The sequence below is a fragment of the Camelina sativa genome, chromosome 5, assembly GCF_000633955.1.
Source record: "Camelina sativa cultivar DH55 chromosome 5, Cs, whole genome shotgun sequence".
Lineage (NCBI taxonomy): Eukaryota > Viridiplantae > Streptophyta > Magnoliopsida > Brassicales > Brassicaceae > Camelina > Camelina sativa.
In genome coordinates this window covers 3,109,443-3,130,955 of record NC_025689.1, presented here as the reverse complement: position 1 = coordinate 3,130,955, position 21,513 = coordinate 3,109,443, and the positions used below count along the sequence as shown (strand labels likewise).

Genomic DNA, 21,513 nt, shown 5'->3' with positions numbered 1-21,513 from the left:
GGGGGAACTCAACAATCACCTGTAATGTATGTGTTGTTGTGAACTCATTTGGCTGCCAAAAATTCAAATACAAAAATAATTTTTCAGATATTGATTTTGTTTGTAAAAAAGATATATATTTTTATTATCCATCACCATCATTTCAATCTCATATTAACCTCATTTTACACCATTGCGTTTGATGTATAAACTCTTATACTTTTGCTAAGTAGATTATCTATTCATTTTCAATCTCAATTATCAAGGTAAATTGCAAAAACATAAATTATAGTTCAATAGGAATATATATATATATATATATATATATATATATAATCTCAAAGGACCAAGATTACAATAAAATAAGTTAGGAATAACGTTTTTTATTATTATGCAAATTTTCCCCTAATTTGTCTAATCCTATTATATAAAGTTTGAATATTTTTATGAGAATACGACAAATGTCAAACCTAAAAATACTAGGTTAGATAAATAAAAGTTACAAATGGTAGTAATCAGACTCTAACTGAAAAGAAATTTACAAATAATATGAAAATTTAGATTAAATCATGGCACATATCACAATTTAAAACAAATAATTGACATGTGTTGCGGTCTTGCATTTCTCTAATTGAATATAAAATTTCAAATAAATAATATGCAAATTTAAATTCATTTATGACTCATTTCATAATTTTGTTGATCGGTTGACACATTTTTTTAATCATGTTAATTACACACAATGCTAGTACATGTTTTGTTTATTTCAATTTGAGACTTGATGAATTGTCGAATTATCATTTCTCTTTTATTTATTTTATATATTTGAGGAGCATACCAAAATATATGTTTGGATCTCAAGAAAATGTGAACAGACAACCATGCTTGTGGACTAAAAAAATTTATACATATACATGGTCGAAAAGGAAGGTATTTTTGAAAAGGGAATATTTTGAAACAATTTATTTAACAATGTGTCAGTCAATGAACGAACGCCTAAGTAGTATAATAAGAGGCATACGGATGAATCTGAGTTGCCATTTTCTTAGTCATTCCATATTTTCATCTCTACATACTTGTGTGTATGTGATTCTTTTTTATTTATTAAAAGATTCAAATTTGTATTTTGGTTTGAATTACAAACAAAACAAAAAAGTTTGTTCAGTACTGAATAACTGATTCAATTTTAGTGTGTTCTACGCTAGATGAATTGGCACTCAACTAAACTAACGCTAATAAAGACCTACAAGTGATTGGAGGTTTTGAGCCCAAGGATCTTTCCGTCGTAGCCATTTAAGGTGGTACAACGAGCCAGCCGGCCAATAAAGAGTGGGGACACTCAAGAAACAGAAAGGAACACTTAAGGAAGGAACGTTTTATTTAACAAAATGCTTTTTGATTTAATGTGGATATCATTAATCGAAGAGCTTTCAGCTACAAAAGATCTAATTTAGCCTCATATGGAACCTTGTTGAATTCAAAATCATTAAACCTTTCTCTACGTTCGGTCTATTATACGTGGAACCTACATATATACTTCACGAACAAAACGTTTCTTATTCCTCTTGATACTAAGTTTCCTCCATTATTTTTTCTACCTTAAAAAAAAACCTCGTTTCATCGACCAACTGAAAAAGAAAAAAAAAAAATTATGAACATGAATCTTGCTGATCCATCAAATTTTACATTTGTTCTATTTTTTATTAAGCTAGTCCTCCTTCTCGCTATACATTTCTTCAGGTCAACAAAACAGAAAGGCCAGCTTCCCCCAGGTCCACGGGGATGGCCTGTCATCGGAAACTTGGTCCACATCAGCCTAAACCGGCCTACTTACCGGTGGCTGCACCGCGTTATGGAAAACATGAAAACGGAGATAGCTTGCTTCCGTTTCGCACGTGTCCACGTCATCACCGTAGCATCAACCGAGATTGCTCGAGAAGTGGTTAGAGACAAGGACGAGGCTTTCGCTGACCGTGTGGAGTCGTACTCAAGCAATCTCATAAGTGAAGGCTATAAGGACGTGATTTTTTCTTTCTACGGGGAGAGATGGAAGCTGCTGAAGAAAATGATGGTGGCCAAACTAATGTCTCCGAAAATGTTGAACAAGTCCCTAAGTGATAGAACCCTAGAAGCGGATAACATCGTCGCGTATGTCTTTAACTTATGCCAATTAGGGTCAACAAAAACTAAAGTCAACGTGAGAGACATCACGGGTGTATATTGCCATGCCGTGATGATGATGATGATGTTTGGTCGGAGGCATTTTGAAGAAGTAGAGACCGAGAACGGTGATGGTCTTGGTCTCGGACCGAAAGAGAAAGAACACATGGACGCAATATATCGATCTCTTGATTGTTTTTTCAGCTTTAACGTAACGGACTACATCCCTTGTCTTCGAGGATGGAACCTAAATGGAAAGGAGGCTGAAGTTAGAGAAGCGGTTGATATAATCAACAAGTGCAACGACCCCATCATCCACGAGAGAATACAATTGTGGAGGGAGAGAGGTGGAAAAGAAACGGAAGAAGATTGGCTCGATATCTTAATCACGCTAAAAGATGACCAAGGAATGTCCTTATTCACATTTGATGAGATTAGAGCTCAATGCAAGGTTAGTGATGTTCACACTATCCTTACAAATAAATGTGGCTATAATTAAATATGTCCAAGAATAATTGCAAAAAAAAAAAAAAAAGGTAATAACCAAAATCGCGATGCATTTTTTTGCTATATATAGGATATCAATGTTGCAACAATCGATAATCCGATGAATAACGTGGAGTGGACCATAGCAGAGATGTTGAATCATCCAGAGATTCTTGAGAAAGCCACAAATGAATTGGACACGGTAGTTGGGAAAGACAGACTTGTGCAAGAATCAGACATACCACAACTCAGTTACATCAAAGCTTGTAGCAGAGAATCTTTTCGGCTTCACCCAGTTAGTCCGTTCATGCCCCCTCACAGAGCTCGAGAAGATACTACCCTCGCGGGTTATTTTGTCCCCAAAGGTATATACAACTCATGCATGCATGTAGAAAAAAAACTAAATTGAACCAAACCATATTTGATTTATTCGAACTCGAACCAAATTCGAAATATGTTAAAAGTATAATACAATTAAATAAATTAAGTTAGCAAACTGCACAAATGAGAGTGTGGGACCACCAGCCAGGGTGGAAGATTCGAGATCGAGCGTATTTCTTAAAATTTATGTTAAAATATCAAAACGGTTTAGATTTATCTTCCTATGGCCGCTACCTTAAGAGGACCATTTGACGCATGGGTCAGGCATATATGTTCATAAGTTCACAACCACGCATTCAAAAAATCTTAGGCGGCAATGCTTGAGCTTTACAAACCATGTGGTATTTGTTTGATTGCAATGATAGGTAGCCATATTCTTGTGAGTCGTCTAGGGCTTGGCCAGAACCCTAAGATATGGGACGAACCAGACGTTTTCAAGCCAGAACGACACCTCGATGGACATGGTGGTAACTCAAATAGCGTGAGTTTAATGGAACCTGATATGCGGCTCGTGACATTCGGCACCGGTCGGCGTGGCTGCATAGGCTCTAAGATTGGGACATCTATGACCATCATGTTACTAGCCAGGCTTCTCCAAGGGTTCGAATGGAGCCACGTTCCTAGAACGAGTAAGGTTGATCTCTTTCCTGCAGATCGTAATTCGTTCACCGCTAAGTCTCTAGTCGCATCTGTTAAACCTAGGTTGGCTCAACGTATGTATCCGAAAGTGCAAACAAAGTGAGAATATTTTGATGATGAATCATTGTAAATTTAAATTACTACATATGCCATTAGTTACAAAGAGCAATAAGAGAAAATTGAGAAAGCGTTAAACTTCTACCTAAGGGAGCTAGGAAAACTCATCTAATTAATCCATAGAAAAGCTGGCCACTCCAACTGTTTTTTTTTTTTTTTACCATATTCTTTGGGTTTTTTTTTTAACTCCGCATGTAATTGTAATAATTTTCTTTGGTTCTTAGACTAAACCAAACAACACATTTTATAACAATACTAACATTTGAGGATTCATCAAGTCATACACACTAAGTACCTCAAATCATTAAATATGGATGGTAACGCATACCTCAAATTAATGTAAGTTGAATTAATTCGTACTTTTTTTTTCGGATTTGGATTACACAGCACTTCTTTATGGTGTAATTAAGCTAGCAGAGTACAAATCTACACAACAGTACTACGTACGTACACTCTCATTTATGTGTATATAATTGCCAAAAAATGTCCTCTTTCTTTACCAAATATAACTAATATACAACAAGTGATGCTTAAATTAATGATTCGATAAACTAAAAAACTAGGAGAAAGAGAAGAATGAGCGTTTGGCAGGAGGGCGTCCGACAGCTCTCATGAGATTAGCAACTTCAACTACTTTTGCAACCTCTGTCCCTCTCTTTGCCTCTGCCGTCGCTCTTCTCTCCTCTGCTTTCCTCTGTGCTTTGGCCACATTGTTTTGCGTTTTCTCCATCGCTTTCGCTTTTCTTTCCTCTAGCTTCCTCTGCATGCATCGATCCCAAATTGTTAGCTAAACTTAAACATACGTGTCTCTGTATATACATCATCAATCTGACATGAATTCACCATTTAGACGATCACTCTTAACCCGGCTTTTATTAAATATTTTTCACTATATATCATGAATTAATCCCTGAAAGATTCGTATAAGTCCACAATGTTTGTTGAACTGTAACAATGATGATGCCACGACGGTAAATATAAAAAACATTAATTAGAAGCTAGAATGTGAGATATATATAACCATCTCTCACCTAATTACATACAAATTATGCCACCACACCATACCTAATATAATTTTCAAATTTTCAAATGAGACGATTATGTTTCCAATTCCAAAATGACATATGGTACCTAATTAAACTCGGCTCCAACAAAAAAAAAAGTGATTTTAATACTTTCTTAATTATACATTAACCAGCCTACCGACCCAATATAGCTCAGAACAATATTTGACATATGTTGTTAGTAAATTCACCTCGATTTTCTTCATCCAAGAATTGGCCTTGTTGATTTGTTCATTAACCCAACCGTTAATAACGGCGTCTTCTCTCTTAAACCTGTTATTGATCTTAGCCAGTTTTGCCGTCTGCCACGCCGTTATCTTCGCTTCCACCTCTTCCCGCTTCACCCTTTGCACTGTCATCCCAACCCCACCCTGACCCTGACCCAACAAACCATTCTCACTACCAGGAACCAAACTCTGACTCGGATACTGGTCCGGCACAATTGCCGAAGGATTCGTCTCCACTTCATGATCCCTCTCCTCGTGAATCCTTATCAAGTTCAAGTCATGTTGTCTCTCTTCTTCACGTTGCGTGACGTTACGAGCCATCGGTTCGTTGTTTTCCATGGATGAGCCAGCGATGACTAGAGCGTTGAACTCTCTGCTTATAGTCGTGAAGTTCTCGCCGGAAGAAGCTCCTTCGCTCATGGTCGTTGTTGACCTTGGCGGAGAAAAATAGCCTCGGAAAGCAGGTGGTGGAGGCAACGTCGTCGTCATCGTCCGGGAGTTATCCTCCGGCATCGGAGTTAGCGCGTGGATGTCTCTCACGACAGTCTCCGTCGTCTCATCCCGGTGGTTACTTCTAGCGTCCTGCGACCTTTCTTGACCGTAAAGAGTCATCATAATCTGAGAATTAGGGTTTACAAATTGTGATCGTCAAAGAAGAAGAAGATGATCATGGCAAGCTAAAATTGGTTTTTTGATATTGGCTTTGGTAATGTCAAAGGTTTTTAGCTCTGATTTTGATTAGATTAGAGGAAAAAGATCACTACACGACAAAAAAATGGATTAAAAATGTAGAATTCTCAAGAAGGTTATAAATTTAAAAATATGAAAAAGGACCACTTCGTGAAAACTACACTGGTCCGGTGTATAGCGACTGCATTTAACCTTCGGAGATGTGCTTTGTCTATTGATCATTGATTAGCCAAGAGACAAAAAAATATTGCTATCAACTAAATATTTTCACATATTACAGTCTAAAACTAAGTTGTGATCGTAATTTCTAAAGGTTGAAACAAATGTTGTAGTGATATATGAAGTTTGATTACGCATTATATGATTCTTAATTATCCTTTTTTTGGAAAAATAAAAAATTGACAAGTTAGTTTAATAAAAATATTTTTTAGTAGGAGAGACAATTTTATAAGAGGTAAAACTAATATTAAGAGTGAGTGTCGGCAAGTTTAGACCCTACCACGAAGACAAGAGATAATACACATGTCGCTTATGAAAGATTGTTGTCGACGTGGCCATATTTGATTAGTTGAATATTCCCCCAAAAGAAAGTCGCGTATGTCAGCATCATAAAATAAATCTAATGGTTTGGAGATACCACTTGTGCGTGGCCACGTTTCACATGTCACCTTTGATTATATTCGTAGTTTTCTGATAAGCTTGGTAGTGATTTTAGCAATTTGTTATATCTGTCTGCTTTTTTCATTATCACGTATTATCAACAACATTTAAATTTTAAATACCCCATACTACAATACAAGTTAGTTTTAATCACTAGTACATTTGTTTCGACCTTTAGAAATTACACACTTTGAACTACACAAGACAAGACAATTAAAGTTTTCACTTACACACACATGGCCTCATACTACTAGAATTCGAATCACACACAAAGCAAGTTACATCCTACACTTAGATCTGGACCATACTGTACACTTAAATCGTCTGCTTTATTTTGTTGATGTGAGAGGACGACCCACCGAACTGACGGCTACGGGTTACTGGATTGTCATAACGTTTCATGTCTGTGACTTGCTTTCTCCTAGAATTTATCACAAAGAAACCAGTCCAAACAAAATAAAGCACTCGATCGGTACTCTCCAAGAGATACACAAAGCTTCTAACATAACCAAAACAGATAATCAGTTCATCAAAGCTAAAGACAAAACATAATTAAGCATCTAACTTCTAGCGATATCCATTTGTTTAAATTTTGTGCAATATTTTTTCAATTATATATTATTAAATTTTCTCAAATAATCATGTCTCAATCTCTTTCTTATGTTGTTTTTGTAGGTTTGGAAGTAATTAAGCAAATATGTCCATCCATATATGCAAATATGTTTATATCATGTTCAATTGATTCATAAAAAGGTAAAATTAAGTATATTGAAAATGTTACAATAACCTCCTCACTCTGTCTCGGTTAGTTTTAAAACAATATCTGACTTCATTCATAATTAGTTCAAAAACTAAAATATTTTAATTCTAATAAGAAAACATATATATATATATATATATTCAGCATTTTAGATCTATATAAAATTGTTAATTTTTCATTCTATCAGCTAAGTATATAAAATCAGTTCTCTTTTATGAAAATTGTAAAATTCATACTTAATTATTTCTATTTCATGTAACTTTCACCAGTATTTATCTTATAGTAATAATCATGATTTCATTTTCTTTCACCATAAGCCAGATTTTGTTTTCGGTTTTTATTCCCCTGGAGTGGTTGAGAAAATATTTTGAATTTAAATTTTAATTTTACAGACTATGGAATATATGTAGTTTAAAATAGTTTTAGTTTTTAATTATTTTTGGTATATAATTTAAATTTTGTTTTAGGACATTACAAGAATATACTATATTTTAATACTTGATTACCTTTTTTTTTTTAAATTACAATCAGATGATATATATACATATATACATGTCAAGGTGAAATCATTAGAATGAAGCCTAACATTAAAAATTAAATTTCATAGAATTTAAAATTAAAAATAGAAGCTTATCTTGACATTGTAGTTCATAACTTCATATCATTGTATAAAAAATATTAGTTTATCACTTACAAAATTATCTACATTCTATTTATCGACTACTTTGTTTGTTTTGATAGTTTATATATTGACTACCTGAGTGTGATTTATAATGAATAAAACAAAGCTAAATATTTGAATATTATAGACTTATAGTAGTAAAATGTATGTGAGAGCAAGTTTCATAATTTTAGAGTAACTTCTAATTATTTGTATGATAAATAGAAATTTTTATAAGATTAGAAAAGTAAAAAAAAAAATGAATAACTTTGCTTTACATAAAAGTGTAACTAATCGCGCGCGAGCTATTATCTAGTATTTAATATGAAAAGTGGTCTTGTTTTGTGGTTACTAAACCCAATTTTGCTTATGTTTCCGGAGAGAATCTTTCCTTCATAGTCGACTCTCCATATATTCGACGAGAGTAGATTTTGAGGAGGAAAAGACATAAAAAATGTGAGATAATGAGCGGTGCAGGCACCCACTATCTACACTAATCTATCTTTGTTACCTTAATTTGAAGCATTCTGTCTTGTTTTATTTTCTTTTACTATATTTCGATTGTGACCCAAAGAATTCAAATGATACAATCATACAAAGAATAATCTCAATCATTTGTTTTTTTTTTCTTTTTGTAATGAGAAATGGGAAATAAGGGAGGGAGTCACGTATTTCCTATCCAATTAACTTAGCTGTCAAAAACTGTTTGAATCCATCTGTCTTAGATATAGTAGACATGGGCACTAAACTTGTAAAGCTTGTTTAATCTTCAACATTAGTCATCGGTCATCGGTGCATCTTGACACTAGTCGTATTCGTATCGCCCCTGATCGTTCTGTTATTTTTGTTTGGTTTCTCAAAATCACCCTCAATACTAACTAAGAAACAATCGACCAAATTTCTTAACTCCAAAAATATGTCTTTCTAATAATTTATTTGATCCAACCACACAAATAAGTCATTAACAGTAACACAACTTTATTTCAACCTCCCTACGTATATTACTTAATTATTCTTATTACTTAACTTAATTAAATATATCAAAATACTATATCATCTTAACAAAACTAATAAAAATTTGACAAGTAAAAATGTGAAATATAAAAAAATTAAGAGCCACCTCTTGACTCAACAAGAGTCTCTATCTATCCTCTCCTCGACCTATTATTATTTTAATATGACAAGGAACCGCCACCGAGAGAGGCAGCTTTTGCCTACACCGAGACAGAGACTCGATCATCTCCCAATTTGTCTCCTTTTATATTCAAATAAGGATTACAAATCGAGACAAAACTTTGGAGAAGATCGAATCTTCTTACTGCAAAGAGCTTTATTTTCTCATTCAAAAAACCTTTGAATTGTTTCCTGCAATCCTAAAAAACAAAAAAAGCCTTCGTCTTTATCTCCTATTTCAGGGTGTTCATTCTCGAGGTACGAATTGTTTGATTTTGGCCTTATTCTCATTGATACCTCTTTTTTGTATGTTACGTTACGATTCCTGTCTTTTTATTATTCCCATGAATTCTGCATTTGGGTTTTGACTAAAGTGTTTCAGTTTTTTTTGCTTATGGGATTCCAATTCCTTGAATTCTTGTTGAAACTTAGATAAAGGTTTGCTCTTTTAATATATATTTTAATTATATATGATCTCTTATATGTGCTTGTAGTGCCATTGCTCAGGTTGTGTTGTTGTTCTTCTTGGAGACATAGAATCTCTCTCTATGGTGAGCCACCAGTTGCTCAATGGATGTTTGCTGATAATTCTGATTCTAAGTTCTATAATTTCTTCACTTTTTGATGGTTCTTTTCTCTTTTTATTGTTGTTGTTAGGGAGAAGCTCCAGCTTTTTTAGTGGATCATCCGGAGAACGGACACTCCAATGGCGTCGGTGTAAAATCTGAAACCAACAACACTGAGATATCAGTCGATATCGGCCATCGAACAGTAAGTCCAATTAAGGTTTTGATCCAAGTTTGTTTAAAACTTGGTTGATAATGATCTGATTTGAGGTTTCTTTTTGGGAAGTTTGTAATTGGTGGAAATCATGAAAGGAACACTTTTTCCATTGGGGTTCGAATTCATGACAAGAACAGTAACAACTGGTGGGTGTATGTTATGTAGCTTTCTAGAGATTCTGTGGCAAGAATTGTTCTTTACATGTCAGGAAGAAATCTTAAAGATTTGAGAATGACTTGGTGTTGTTGTAGGTTTAGTCCTATTGTGCTTGGGACAGGTCCTAAGCCTAGCAAGGGGTACTCCGCGTCTGTTCTTAAACAAGGTCGGATTTTGGTTATTAAGAAAGGTTCACCTTGCAATGACTCCATCTGGTTCCTCGAGGTTGGTAATTAGTTGCAGCAATTTATGATGTTTGATAGTATTGTTTTGGAGTTCTCATGTGTTGAAGTTGAAACATTGATAGGTCGATAGTCCTTATGTGCGAGAACAGAAGAAATTACTAAAGAAGGAAGAAGTTGTTGCTTGGAGTAAAGGTGTGAGAGGCAATGCTGAGAAGCCTATTGTTATAAGCGGTCCTTCTGGAGTTGGGAAAGGAACGCTTATAACAATGCTTATGAAGGAGTTTCCTTCAATGTTTGGGTTCTCAGTGAGCCACACAACTCGATCTCCGAGGTCTATGGAGAGAGACGGTGTTCATTATCACTTTGCTGAAAAAAAAACTTATGGAGAAAGAAATCAATGATGGGAAGTTTCTTGAGTTTGCTTCTGTTCACGGTAATCTCTATGGAACCAGCATTGAGTCCGTTGAGGTGGTAACAGATTCAGGAAAGGTATATAACAAAACTTTATGATTGATCGATTGATCCTTTCTGTGCGATTGGTTCTTAAACGGCGAGTTTCTCTTTTGCTCAACACAGAGATGTATACTCGACATTGATGTTCAAGGGGCAAGGTCTGTGAGAGCAAGTTCTCTTGATGCAGTATTCATATTCGTATGTCCCCCTTCTATGAAAGAGCTTGAAGTTCGGCTCCGTGCTAGGTAAAAAATCAGGCTTTACAATACGAGTTCTTGATATCTTACATTACAGTTTCCAGGACTATCATTATCAATCTATCTATTTTCTTAAAAAAAACAGAGGAACCGAGACAGAGGAGCAAATTCAGAAGCGGCTTAGAAATGCTGAGGCAGAGATCAAAGAAGGGCAATCGTCAGGCATTTTCGGTCTTATGTTGTATAATGACAACCTTGAGGAATGCTATAAGAAGCTCAAGGTGAACCACCTTTTGTTAATTGCTCAAAATGTTGTCATGTTCTGAATGCATAACAGTACCGGCTCTGTTTCCAGAAACTCTTGGGGCTAGATGGAGTCTCTCTTGTCAATGGTGTAGAAAGTGAGAAACTGAACACTATGCATAGATTTCTTTTCCATGAAATAAGTAAATGTGGAAACTAATTGCTTATGATTCTGCAGTAGAAGGGATCAATCTTCCCACCGAGCACACAGTATCCAAAATAGAAGATAAGATCATTGTTCAAGAAACAGGAAAAGAAACAAGGAACAAGTAAGCAGTTAACTGAGCTTAGAAGTAATGTTCTTATGTTTTTGATAATCTCTCTGAACTTGTATAAGTTATAATATGACCTTCTGGTAAATGATGGTATGCAGGATTGTGTTGGACTTATCTTCGCTAAATGGAGGAGCACCGGGTAGAACAAGGGGGATTCTTGTTGACGCCATTAAGTTTTAAGCTGACAAAAGAGAAAACTGTTATTTCATTCATTACAGTGCCGTTTTTCCTTGGTTTAGATAAGACATTAAAAGAGTTTAAGTGAATGATGATGATGATGATAACTAAAGAGTTTGGGATGTTGATATTGTTCGTTGTAATTTGGATTGACAAGAATCGAAGAATCAAATTTGAAATTCTTTTAGATGTTGGTTCTTGAGTTGAGGATCAAATTCAGAAAAGCATGACTTGACACATGACTCACGATTTGGATGTACAAAAAGGCTTGAATGATCTTTGTCATGTCTTGGGAAGAAAAAGACAGCAGTTGGTGTCAGTTAACAGTTGCGCTTTTAAAAGCAGCCAATGAGATTACAAAGAGGAAAAGTAAAGAAAGAGACAGCCAAAGAACAAGTTGGGACTTTGGAACAAAGTCTCATATGTGTCATGTCCTCTTCATCTTGCTCTCTGCACCGCTCATATACCGCAACTGCTTTTGAATCTTTAGGCTCAGGATCACTCTGGTGGGGCTAAAGTCGGTCGGATTGTAGTATAAGGAAGATTCGTGTAAGCCCACTAATGGTTCTGTCCTGAACATGGTCCTGCTCCACCAGTACAGACACTTGTACAAAAGACTTTAGAATCTGCCAAAACACACGCGTGGAGTGACGTGCAGTAGTAGTAGTAAGTAGTAACTAACAAAGCTTCTCTTTAAACTTCTCAGAGCTTATTTACTTTGATTATCATGGTGGAACTTGTGAGAGATGAGTAAACATCATTCTCTAATTGGTCCAGCTCATTGAACGCTTTGAGGTCCATTAAAGATGCAACAGAACACTGCTTCAGCTATTCAGCAAAAGACACTTCCTTTCACAGACTCAAAAGATCAAAGCTACGACCTTACAAAAATTGAAACAAGAATCATCAGCCTTCACTACTACAAATGTTGTTAAAAATCAGATCCTCAAACTATACACACTTTATTCACTTAAGAGCCTTTATGGCTCGTACAACGATTGACTAGACTCTGATGAGTTAGTCGGTGATGATCTTGCACAAGCAAAAGGCGGTGGTGGTGGATCAACAGACAATGTACCTTCCAAAACCTTCACCACTTCCCCCATTGATGGTCTTAACCGTTCATCCGCCTGAACACACCAAAACGAGATTCTCAAAACCCGCTCTAGCTCCTCTACATCGAAATCTCCTTCTAACATTTTGTCCACAACGGTCTCTTTCCTCCCTTCAATCCATTCTCTATACACCCATTCACTCACTACTCCTTCTGGTTCATATCTACCCGTTACTAGAGCTAAAACCGTCTTCCCAAAATCTTCAACATCTTTATTTGCAGCACATAGACCAAATCCATACTCAGTTAACTTAGCTTCCAAATCCTCCCCGAGAAGAATGTTTCCACAGTTCAAGTTCCCATGACTGACGAATTCCCTGCATTCTGTGTGGAGGTAACAGAGAGCTTTAGCCACGCTTAAGCAGGTTTCAGTTCTTATCCTCCAAGTTAGTTTCTTGCTTCGTAAAGGGTCAACAATGTGGTCGAGTATTGACCCGTTCTTAGCGTATTCGTACACTAGAAATCTCCTACCTAGCTCGCAGCAATAACCTTCAAGCTTGGCTAGGTTCTTGTGATGCATTGTACCTATCTTTGATGCAGAGCTCCTAAACTTCCTTTCTTCTATTAACGTCGCTTCCATTTCTTTAACCGCAACAAGTTCATTCTCCGGCATAACCCCTTTGAATATCCCTGGTCCTATGTTATGATCAAAGTTATCAGTCATGGCCTTTATCTCATCGACAGAGAAGATCATCACACCTTTTGGATTTGCAGCTTTGGAGAATCGATCAGCTTTCTTCTTAGCTAGCTGCTTCTTCCTCTGGTAGATATACACAACAACACCAAGCTGAAACCCGAGAAACAGAACAAGTGTAGTGGAAGTTGCACCGATAAGACAAGGAAGACAGATACTGTGCGACTTCGTTACAGTCACTGGTGGTGACTCTTTAGACACGTTTGGATTAACAGCAATGGGATCCAAACATGTTTTCACATATGATAACGAACTCAGAGATGGATCAGAGTAACCACTGATATAACGAGTCAGCTTCATGCGACATTGAGGATTCCCATCGTTCGTGTAAGTGACTGCAGTACAAGCAGAATCATCTGAACACACCTTCTTGCATCTCAGGGAGCTAATCCCTGAAACAACAGAATCATTAGCAGGGTAGATTCCATACAACTCCAAGTTCTTGAACTTCACCATGGAGAAACCAGATTTGCAGGTTGGTTTCTGATAAGGCACCAAGCATTTAGGATCCGAGAGCGATACAAAAGCGTTAAAAGGGCAAGTGCATACAGAGGATCCAGAACTGTTAAAGGAACAAACTTGTGATCCACAAGTTGCGAAAACACGACACTGATTCTCAACAGCTTGCCAAACCGGTTTCCAAATCTCTGAATCCTCGTTCCACGAGTACATTCTCAGATTACCATCACGGTCAAGTCTGACAAACCTGAACTTGACAGTGTCGTTATGATCTTCCCCAAACACAGACCAAATAGGTCTCATCAGATCTTGATCCTCAAGTAACAGAGCTCCCTCAGAGGTAAGCACAGCACCAATCTTCTTCTTCTTCTTCAAAGCTTCGTTTCCGCTTGACCAGAAAGTAATGTTACTCTCCCATCTCAGCTGCAACCTCCCTGAATCCTCCAAATGAAGACTGTAATAGCTAGACCTAGAATTCTCACTAGCAGCTCTAAGCATCTCAAAAGAAGGTAACTTTTGGTTAGGAAGCAAAGTATCAGCAGGAGTATCAAAGCTTTGCCAAACAATCTCTTCTCTATCTTTCAACAACACAAGATTACCATCGTCACGAAGCAAAGCAGAGGATACAGAGAACCGGTTCGTCTTGCTGTTCCAAACCGGAACACCCAAAGAAGAATCAAACAAAACCAATTCTCCATTACTAGTGAGCTCGAAGTAGGAACTGTTATCAGTAACGTAAACAACAGCACCAGCAACCCAAACAACCTTACGCTGATCAGAAGGGATAGAATCGGAGTTAAACCGGATACCGATACTAAACCGGTTAGGCAAACCAGGTGGGTTGAAAAACCCTAGAGCAAAATCACCATTGTTTGATACCCACAAGGTGTTTTCACCAACAACGAGCTTAGAACCCAGTTGAATCTCTGAAACCACGAACTGAAAGAAGAGTAGAGAGAGAGACAAAAGCAGAAGTTGAAGCATCTTTTTTTTTGTGTCTGAATCAAAATCCAACAACAACAAGATACTAGGAAAGAGACTCTGCTTTCATCTCAACATCATCCCCAAAAATCCAAAACCTGTGTTTCAAATTTAAAAAAAAAAAATCAAAACTATAAAATGGGTGAAATAAAAAAGATAGAACTTCAAACTTGTAGAAGTTAAAGTTTCTAAAATTGGACCCCTACACAGTTATATCAAATCACACCAAAGTATCAACAAATTGACTCTGAAGAAATTAAAATAGTGTTGTTGACAATTTTTTTTATCTTCAGAGAAAAGAAAAAAAAGCGAACTGAACTTTCGAAGAAGAAAGATATGTGGAGGGTATTACAGTAAAGATTGACCATAAAAATTAAAAACAGAGACTTTTTAAGCTTTGATAAATGGGACCCAAGATTGTTGAGTTTGAAGAAAAGCTCCTTGAGTTGAGTGGGTTACTATAAGAATTTCAGAGAATGAAAGCTGTGAAAAAACGAAATTATATCAAGAGGAAGACAGTGAAGACGCACTATACTAACCACAGTAACCAGTAGGTAGACGAAGAGATTGAAAGAGACGTTTTTTTTTTCCTTTCTTTCTTTCTTTCTTTTTCTTAGAGAGAAACAGAGTTTGAGATCTTGAAGAAGATGATGCCAAATACTAATGTGAGAAATCAATCTCTGGAGAAAGGAGTTTGAGATGAATCTGATAAGTATCTTTTTTAGAAAGAAAGGATGTTGTTGCTTCTCTTCTCTTGTTTGGCCAATGTGAAAAGGAAGAAGTGGTTTATACTTAGCGCCGATACAAAAAGAAAACATTTTTTTTTTTTTTTTTGGGGTATGGCTTTTAATTGAACTTTGTCGTTTTCCTTTTTACGAGTTGTCTTTTAAAAGAAGAAGGAATGCAAACAAATAGAATGTATTTATTTTTGATTACATCTTTAATCCAACAACACTTAAAAAAAGATTCAAAATCCGAACATAAGTTTTTAAAATCTTGATTGTTTGTTTATCATAACTGTGACTAATTAACGAGTTTAGATTGATAGAAGAGCGTGTGTAAATTAGTTAAGGGCTGAAAATGGTCAAATTTATTTAAGCCAATAAACCATTGTTTAGCGTAAAGTATCAATGTGTATAATGTGTAATCAACGAATTTAGTGGTTCATATTCTCTGTTGATTCACACTTATTAATCTTTAGCTGTGGTCCCTTGTCGTCATTTGTCTCTTAATCTCTAATTAAATTTGGATACTAACGATAATAATGATAAAGCACCAATAATTATAGCAAAAAATAATTACGAGAACCAACAAACAGTTCTTTTAATGATTTGATGATAGACTAAAGAAAAGGATGGATTCGGTATGTGATTCGGCATAGGATCCCTGTGACCCTGTCCGTCGGTACTGAAAACTAATGAGTGAGTTTAGTGTTTAGTTAGGCATTTTATATCTCAGTTTTATCACTATATTTGGTTTTCTTTGTTGTCTTTATAGATTAGTCGATCAATATTGTTTCTTCGATCATCAACTTACAAATAAAAATATATCTAGCTATAAATTGTTATCCAAATTAGTATAATAGTATATAACTATTCATAAATAATTTAGGATATTTTTTCACATATATCTAAAACATATAAATGTTTATGGCAAATAAATAAAAAAATTGAAAATTTGAGTAATTCGAGCAAAATATTTAATAAGTAGTTAAATAAAAAGAGGGGGTCAGCTTTGGACAGGAAGGGTTTGACGAGTTGCCTTGCCTCGGTTAAAGAATGTCGGGGCCTTTCAGTCTAGCACGTGTGTGTCTACATTCGCTTTCTTATCTTTTCACTCTTTTTGTTCGAAGCAAAACGCTCAAGTCTTCACGTTCGAATATAAAACTCGCTTGTTGAAAATGAAATACTACTATTTTGACATTTTTCTGCGCTTATACTATTAAAGTACTCGGTTAGAGGGTTGTTAATTCAATTACACGAATCCGAGTAAAAAAAAAAAAGAAATATATGACACGTTTTTTAATCAGAGAAAGACTTATTAAACTATAGAATGAAGAATCTCGACGTCAAAGCACTTGTTTAGTAGAAGAAATATACTCAAGAAAAAAAAATTGAAAGTAACTTCATCTTTTCTATATATTTGTGTGTAGAAATATTTTACAGAAACAAATATTGATGAACGAGTAGTGGAAGATGAGAGAGATTCCCTTGTTAAGCTTTTAAGTTATTTTTCACTTTCAAAAGGAAACTTTTCTTTAACTTTTCTCAGTAGACAAATAATGCAAAATAACTTTGTCATAAAGCTCATGCGTTGCATGCAGATTACAAAGCCATGAGTGTTAAACAAAAAGAAAGAAGTTATTAATTGTTGGATTATAAAAATGAAAACTGTTAGTCGTCAAAGTCAAATCAAAACTTAAAAGAAATGACAAAAATGGAGATTTGGAGAAGAGGGAAACCATGGGGCATGGGATATGCAAACAGAGAGGATGGGTTACGGGTACTGTGTCTTACGTTCTCTATTCATAGGGTCCATTCATCACTCAATCTCCCCATTTTTAACATGGAGCAGTTGAACAAATTGGACTAATTTGCACCCTTTTTCGTGTTTTACGTCATTATTACTACTACTTTTTACCTTTTTTAATATATATACTTTTTTTTATGCCAAAAAAAAAAAATCAATATTTAAAAACCCAATAAGCCATATGACAAAAAAAAAGTTTACAGAAAGTAGGATAAATTGACAATAATGTGTAATCCGTTACGTCAAAAAAAAAAAGTTGTATAATCCGTTGGAAACTATATAGAATCTAGTATTAGTTAAGTTTGATACATGGATTGATGAATGCAATTTGTTTCGACGGTTGTTAATCTCAAATTCGATTTCACATTTTTGAAAGAGAACTATAAAACATACTTCAACCTTCATCTGTTTGAGAAGGTTCTGGAAGATATATCATCAATCTTTAATCATCTCTTCTAAATTTCTACTAATCAATACTGATAAAAAGAAAGAAAACATAGTAAACACAAAATCGTTAATTAATAAAACTAGGCCTATTATGTTATCTTTCCACGTTACGGGCTCAGTAGTATTCACCTATTAGCTAGTTGGGCTTGGAGTTAGGTTTGATTTGCTCCAGTCATGAAACTTTTACATTCGTCATTTTTCCCGACAATGAAATTAAATGAATATTATTCGTTAGAAAGAATAGAATTATATATTATGATATTTTACATATCGTGTCTATAGTGCATCTTATGATATTTCATTTCATCTATTTGAAACAAGTACATGGACCCCCACAATTGCGATTATTAAAGGAAAAAAGAAAAAAGAGAGAAAAAATGAGGAGCCACAAACAAAGATATCAGAAGAAAAGTTGCATCTACGGTTCGTAACATCCCATATGTCCCAAAATGGACCGAGGTTGGGTTCGGTTGTTTTCTCTTGTTCATATCACTTGACGTATATAGCTTCTTTTTCTTGTGGATATAATTTTCTATATTTCAACATATCTTATAATATTTTTACGTGTATCCTGTAGAAATACATTGCTGTACTGCTATTTTGTCCTGCAAAAGTTCTTGTACCGGAGTTTTTTTTATCATCAATCGAATAAAAATGAGGATATATATAATATGAGAAATATGTTGTTCCTCTATTTAATGTCTACACACTCATCAACATCACCAAACTCTTTGAAAGCGAACATATCTCCATTCAGTAGCCATCTCACCACATGACCTTCTCTTTAAGCTTGTCTCTTGGCACATATATAAATGATAAAAGTATGAAAATGAAGAATAGTACAAGAATCCATAACTTCATATTAATCAATTATTTATTAGGAGCGTAACATCGCGACTGTATTATAATTATTCTATGCAGAGATAAAAACATCCGAATTAAGTTTTCCCATATTGTAGAGATATATTGTAGCTAGTACATTGACGTGTTCATTTCCAAAGAGAACAAAGACGTCATCTATGTCTTTTTGAATTGCCAAATGGCACCCCTTCTACTAAGAATTTGTGAACACTCACGAATATCATATGAAAATCCATTTCAATATATAAGACAATATTTTAATTCCTAAATTTATTCTCAATAATTATGAATCTCGATTGAGTTTTTGTTAGGTACTAATTCAATTCAAAATTTCAGCTTTACTTTATTTTCTACCTAATTGTTGATGAAATGAGTTATAACTAGCTAGTACTCACCCTTATATTTTACTAGTACTATTAGTTAGAATCTACTTAATTAAGTGCGCAAGCTGAAAAATATATCCACCAAACTGTTGACACACATATTTATATATGAAGATTTATTATCTGATAAATGTATTGATTTAAGGTTTTTAGAAATAGTATAAAAATTAGCAAAACTAAATGTTAAATACATTATCTAAAAACACGAAATTCGAATATTTTCATCGTGACCGACATATCAAGTTATAACAACTTACAAAACCTACATGTACTTTTGGCGTTTTTTTCTTTTTCATATATGTATTGTTGGTTTATAAGTTTTTTTTTTTGTGTGTGGAGGTCATATAGTACCAACGATGTACTTTTTGTCACAAACCTATTCATGGAATGGAAAAGTCACCTTTTAACTATCAACAAAAATATATGCTCAACAAAAATTTGTTGCATATGATAATATATGAATTGTAAACATTACAAGTTTTTATAAATAATAGTCTAATTTAAGTGCTTCTATCAGTATAACACAAAAATATGACAATATGAACGAAACCAATGGTGCTAAATCTATCGGCTACCGGAGAGTGCAAAACATCATCACATTGTTTTTGTTACCACTGTCGTAACATATCTATAGCAGCATAAAATAAAATTTAATTATATGAACCAAACCAATGATGATAAATTAATTGGTTACCTGTAAATGCAAACCATCAGCACAAAACTGAGTTTGAGTTCTACTGCAATTGCAAATGCTAGATAGGTAAAAGTTGACCTGAACTAAATCCTGAAATAAAATAGCAAAAAATAAAACGAAATCTCATTATTGTTAAGTAACGAGAGAAAATGAAAGCATATGATAAGATAGAGGGGATAGTTGGAAGAGGTTTGCGCCCTGTGGTCTGTGGATGCAACAAGGCGATTAGAGTTGGGGTAAGCGTTCACGTGGAAATCAAATAAAAGAGACTCAGACAAAACACCACAAAGTAAAACACACAAACTCGCATTTTCCCTTTGGCCAAGTTTGGTCACTATCGGGTCCCTTCCATTATTGCTACTACTCCCCTAATTCTTACATACACACACGTGTCACCTTTTTTAAAAACCGATTGTAAATTTTAAAATGGTATTTTAGGTAATAGAACCCACAGTAATATCAAGGAAATAGGTTACCACATTTTTATTATTGATCAGTTTTGAATTAGAAATTCTGAAAATCTGCATGGTATTAAAGTCCATATTATTGATCCAAATAGGTTTGTCAAATATGATCCAAATATGTTTTTCCTTGTTAAAATATATTGGCTCTGACTGGTAACATGACTTAACATTGAGTTAAGTTGAGTTATGGTCTTAACTCAAAGTTTATTCAAAAATGTTACCAATCAAGAAAAAAAATAATTTTTTTGAAGTTGAGTTTGAATAATCATGTGTTATGGTTGATGTACAAATTTGAGGTATATCCTTTGTAAAATGGCTAACTCAAAAGATTATTCAACATCATGGAAATTTCCATGTGTTAGAGTTGAGTTATCAGTTTAAAATTATTCAAACTATTATTTAAAAAAAAATTATTTGTTATTTGTTTCTATTTTTATGCTAAACACCCGTAAACAACTTTGGTCAAAGATTTTTCAAAAAATTTCTTAATTTCTAGTTTTCATTAGACTCTTTAAAAAAAAAAAAGTTGTTCCTACTATTATTCCTCGTTGAAACGTACATGGAAATTTAAGTTGTATATATAGATGCCTAAAGCTTATTGTCAAATAAGCACACTTTGAAGAAACAGTAGTATGGTTTTCTTTCTTCTACTCTTTTTATCCATCGAGTTTATTATATATGTTTAAAAATACTAGTGCATATTACTAATTTATTTTATTTGTTTTTGATGAAGATGTCTAATGAAGGTGGTGCAGCTGGTGGCGAGGATGTTGGTGGGAGTGGAAGTATCCGCCGTAAGAAGGTAATGAATATGTCACATGCGCAGTTTAAAAATGTTGGATGTTTAGTATTTAATTTTTACTGTATATTATAGAAACAAATTGTATGGGATGATGAGTATATCAGAATATTCTTGGAGCTTCTTGATGTTGAATTAGCCAGAATTAGATACAAGCAGAAGCTACCAAAAGAAATCGGCCGAGTGCGGATTTGTGAAAAGTTTTTGGAACAAACTAAGATAAATCTTCCGTGGGATTCTTTCAAGAGAAAATACGATGCTTTGAGAAATAAGTGGAATGCTTATAAGAGGCTGAAAATTTTCACTGGAATACACCATGATGAGAACACTGGTTTGATTTACATGGATCCGGACTGGTGGGTTGACCGTGAAAAGGTATTTTTTTTTTGTAGTTTAAATTAGTTAATTTATATATTAATAGTAACTTAAGGTTATGTATTATTTTTTGTAAGTCCAAAAATAAGGTTGTTTGTAATACGTATTTTATTTTGCTAGCTATCATATTAATATTCTTAAAAAATATTGTGCAGGAGATACCATATGCCAAAATTATCCGTGAAGA

At 34.5% G+C, this 21,513-nt stretch overlaps 3 protein-coding genes and 1 pseudogene across 5 annotated transcripts; 2 read left to right on the top strand and 2 right to left on the bottom strand.

Moving 5' to 3' along the window:
- Nucleotides 1,557-3,842, top strand: LOC104785191 (dihomomethionine N-hydroxylase-like). Its single transcript, XM_010510355.2, has 3 exons — nt 1,557-2,590; nt 2,717-2,990; nt 3,372-3,842. Exons 1-3 carry the CDS (start codon nt 1,631-1,633, stop codon nt 3,746-3,748), a joined length of 1,611 nt encoding a protein of 536 aa, XP_010508657.1. The 5' UTR covers nt 1,557-1,630; the 3' UTR covers nt 3,749-3,842.
- LOC104785190 (remorin-like) lies at nt 4,190-5,668 on the bottom strand. The gene is made up of 2 exons (XM_010510354.2): nt 5,018-5,668; nt 4,190-4,522 (listed from the first exon to the last, which is right to left on the bottom strand). Exons 1-2 carry the CDS (start codon nt 5,666-5,668, stop codon nt 4,322-4,324), a joined length of 852 nt encoding a protein of 283 aa, XP_010508656.1. The 3' UTR covers nt 4,190-4,321.
- On the top strand, nt 8,997-11,713 carry LOC104785189 (annotated as a pseudogene).
- LOC104785188 (G-type lectin S-receptor-like serine/threonine-protein kinase SD3-1) lies at nt 12,308-15,555 on the bottom strand. 3 transcript variants are annotated; one of them, XM_010510352.2, is made up of 2 exons: nt 15,305-15,555; nt 12,308-14,872 (listed from the first exon to the last, which is right to left on the bottom strand). In XM_010510352.2, the coding sequence occupies exon 2, from the start codon at nt 14,775-14,777 to the stop codon at nt 12,507-12,509; it is 2,271 nt and encodes a 756-aa protein (XP_010508654.1). In that variant the 5' UTR covers nt 14,778-14,872; nt 15,305-15,555; the 3' UTR covers nt 12,308-12,506. The 3 variants fall into 3 exon arrangements, with proteins under 3 accessions (XP_010508654.1, XP_010508652.1, XP_010508653.1); XM_010510350.2 differs by having other exon boundaries at nt 15,314-15,555; XM_010510351.2 differs by lacking the exon at nt 15,305-15,555 and adding an exon at nt 14,981-15,294.

Excerpts from the sequence above, each read along its gene's own strand:
- LOC104785191 (XM_010510355.2), top strand. The coding sequence starts at position 1,631 with ATGAACATGAATCTTGCTGATCCATCAAATTTTACATTTGTTCTATTT. Across the intron at positions 2,591-2,716 it reads AGATTAGAGCTCAATGCAAG|GATATCAATGTTGCAACAAT; the intron begins GTTAGTGATGTT and ends TGCTATATATAG. Across the intron at positions 2,991-3,371 it reads GGGTTATTTTGTCCCCAAAG|GTAGCCATATTCTTGTGAGT; the intron begins GTATATACAACT and ends TTGCAATGATAG.
- LOC104785190 (XM_010510354.2), bottom strand. The coding sequence starts at position 5,668 with ATGATGACTCTTTACGGTCAAGAAAGGTCGCAGGACGCTAGAAGTAAC. Across the intron at positions 4,523-5,017 it reads CTTGGATGAAGAAAATCGAG|AGGAAGCTAGAGGAAAGAAA; the intron begins GTGAATTTACTA and ends CGATGCATGCAG.
- LOC104785188 (XM_010510352.2), bottom strand. The coding sequence starts at position 14,777 with ATGCTTCAACTTCTGCTTTTGTCTCTCTCTCTACTCTTCTTTCAGTTC.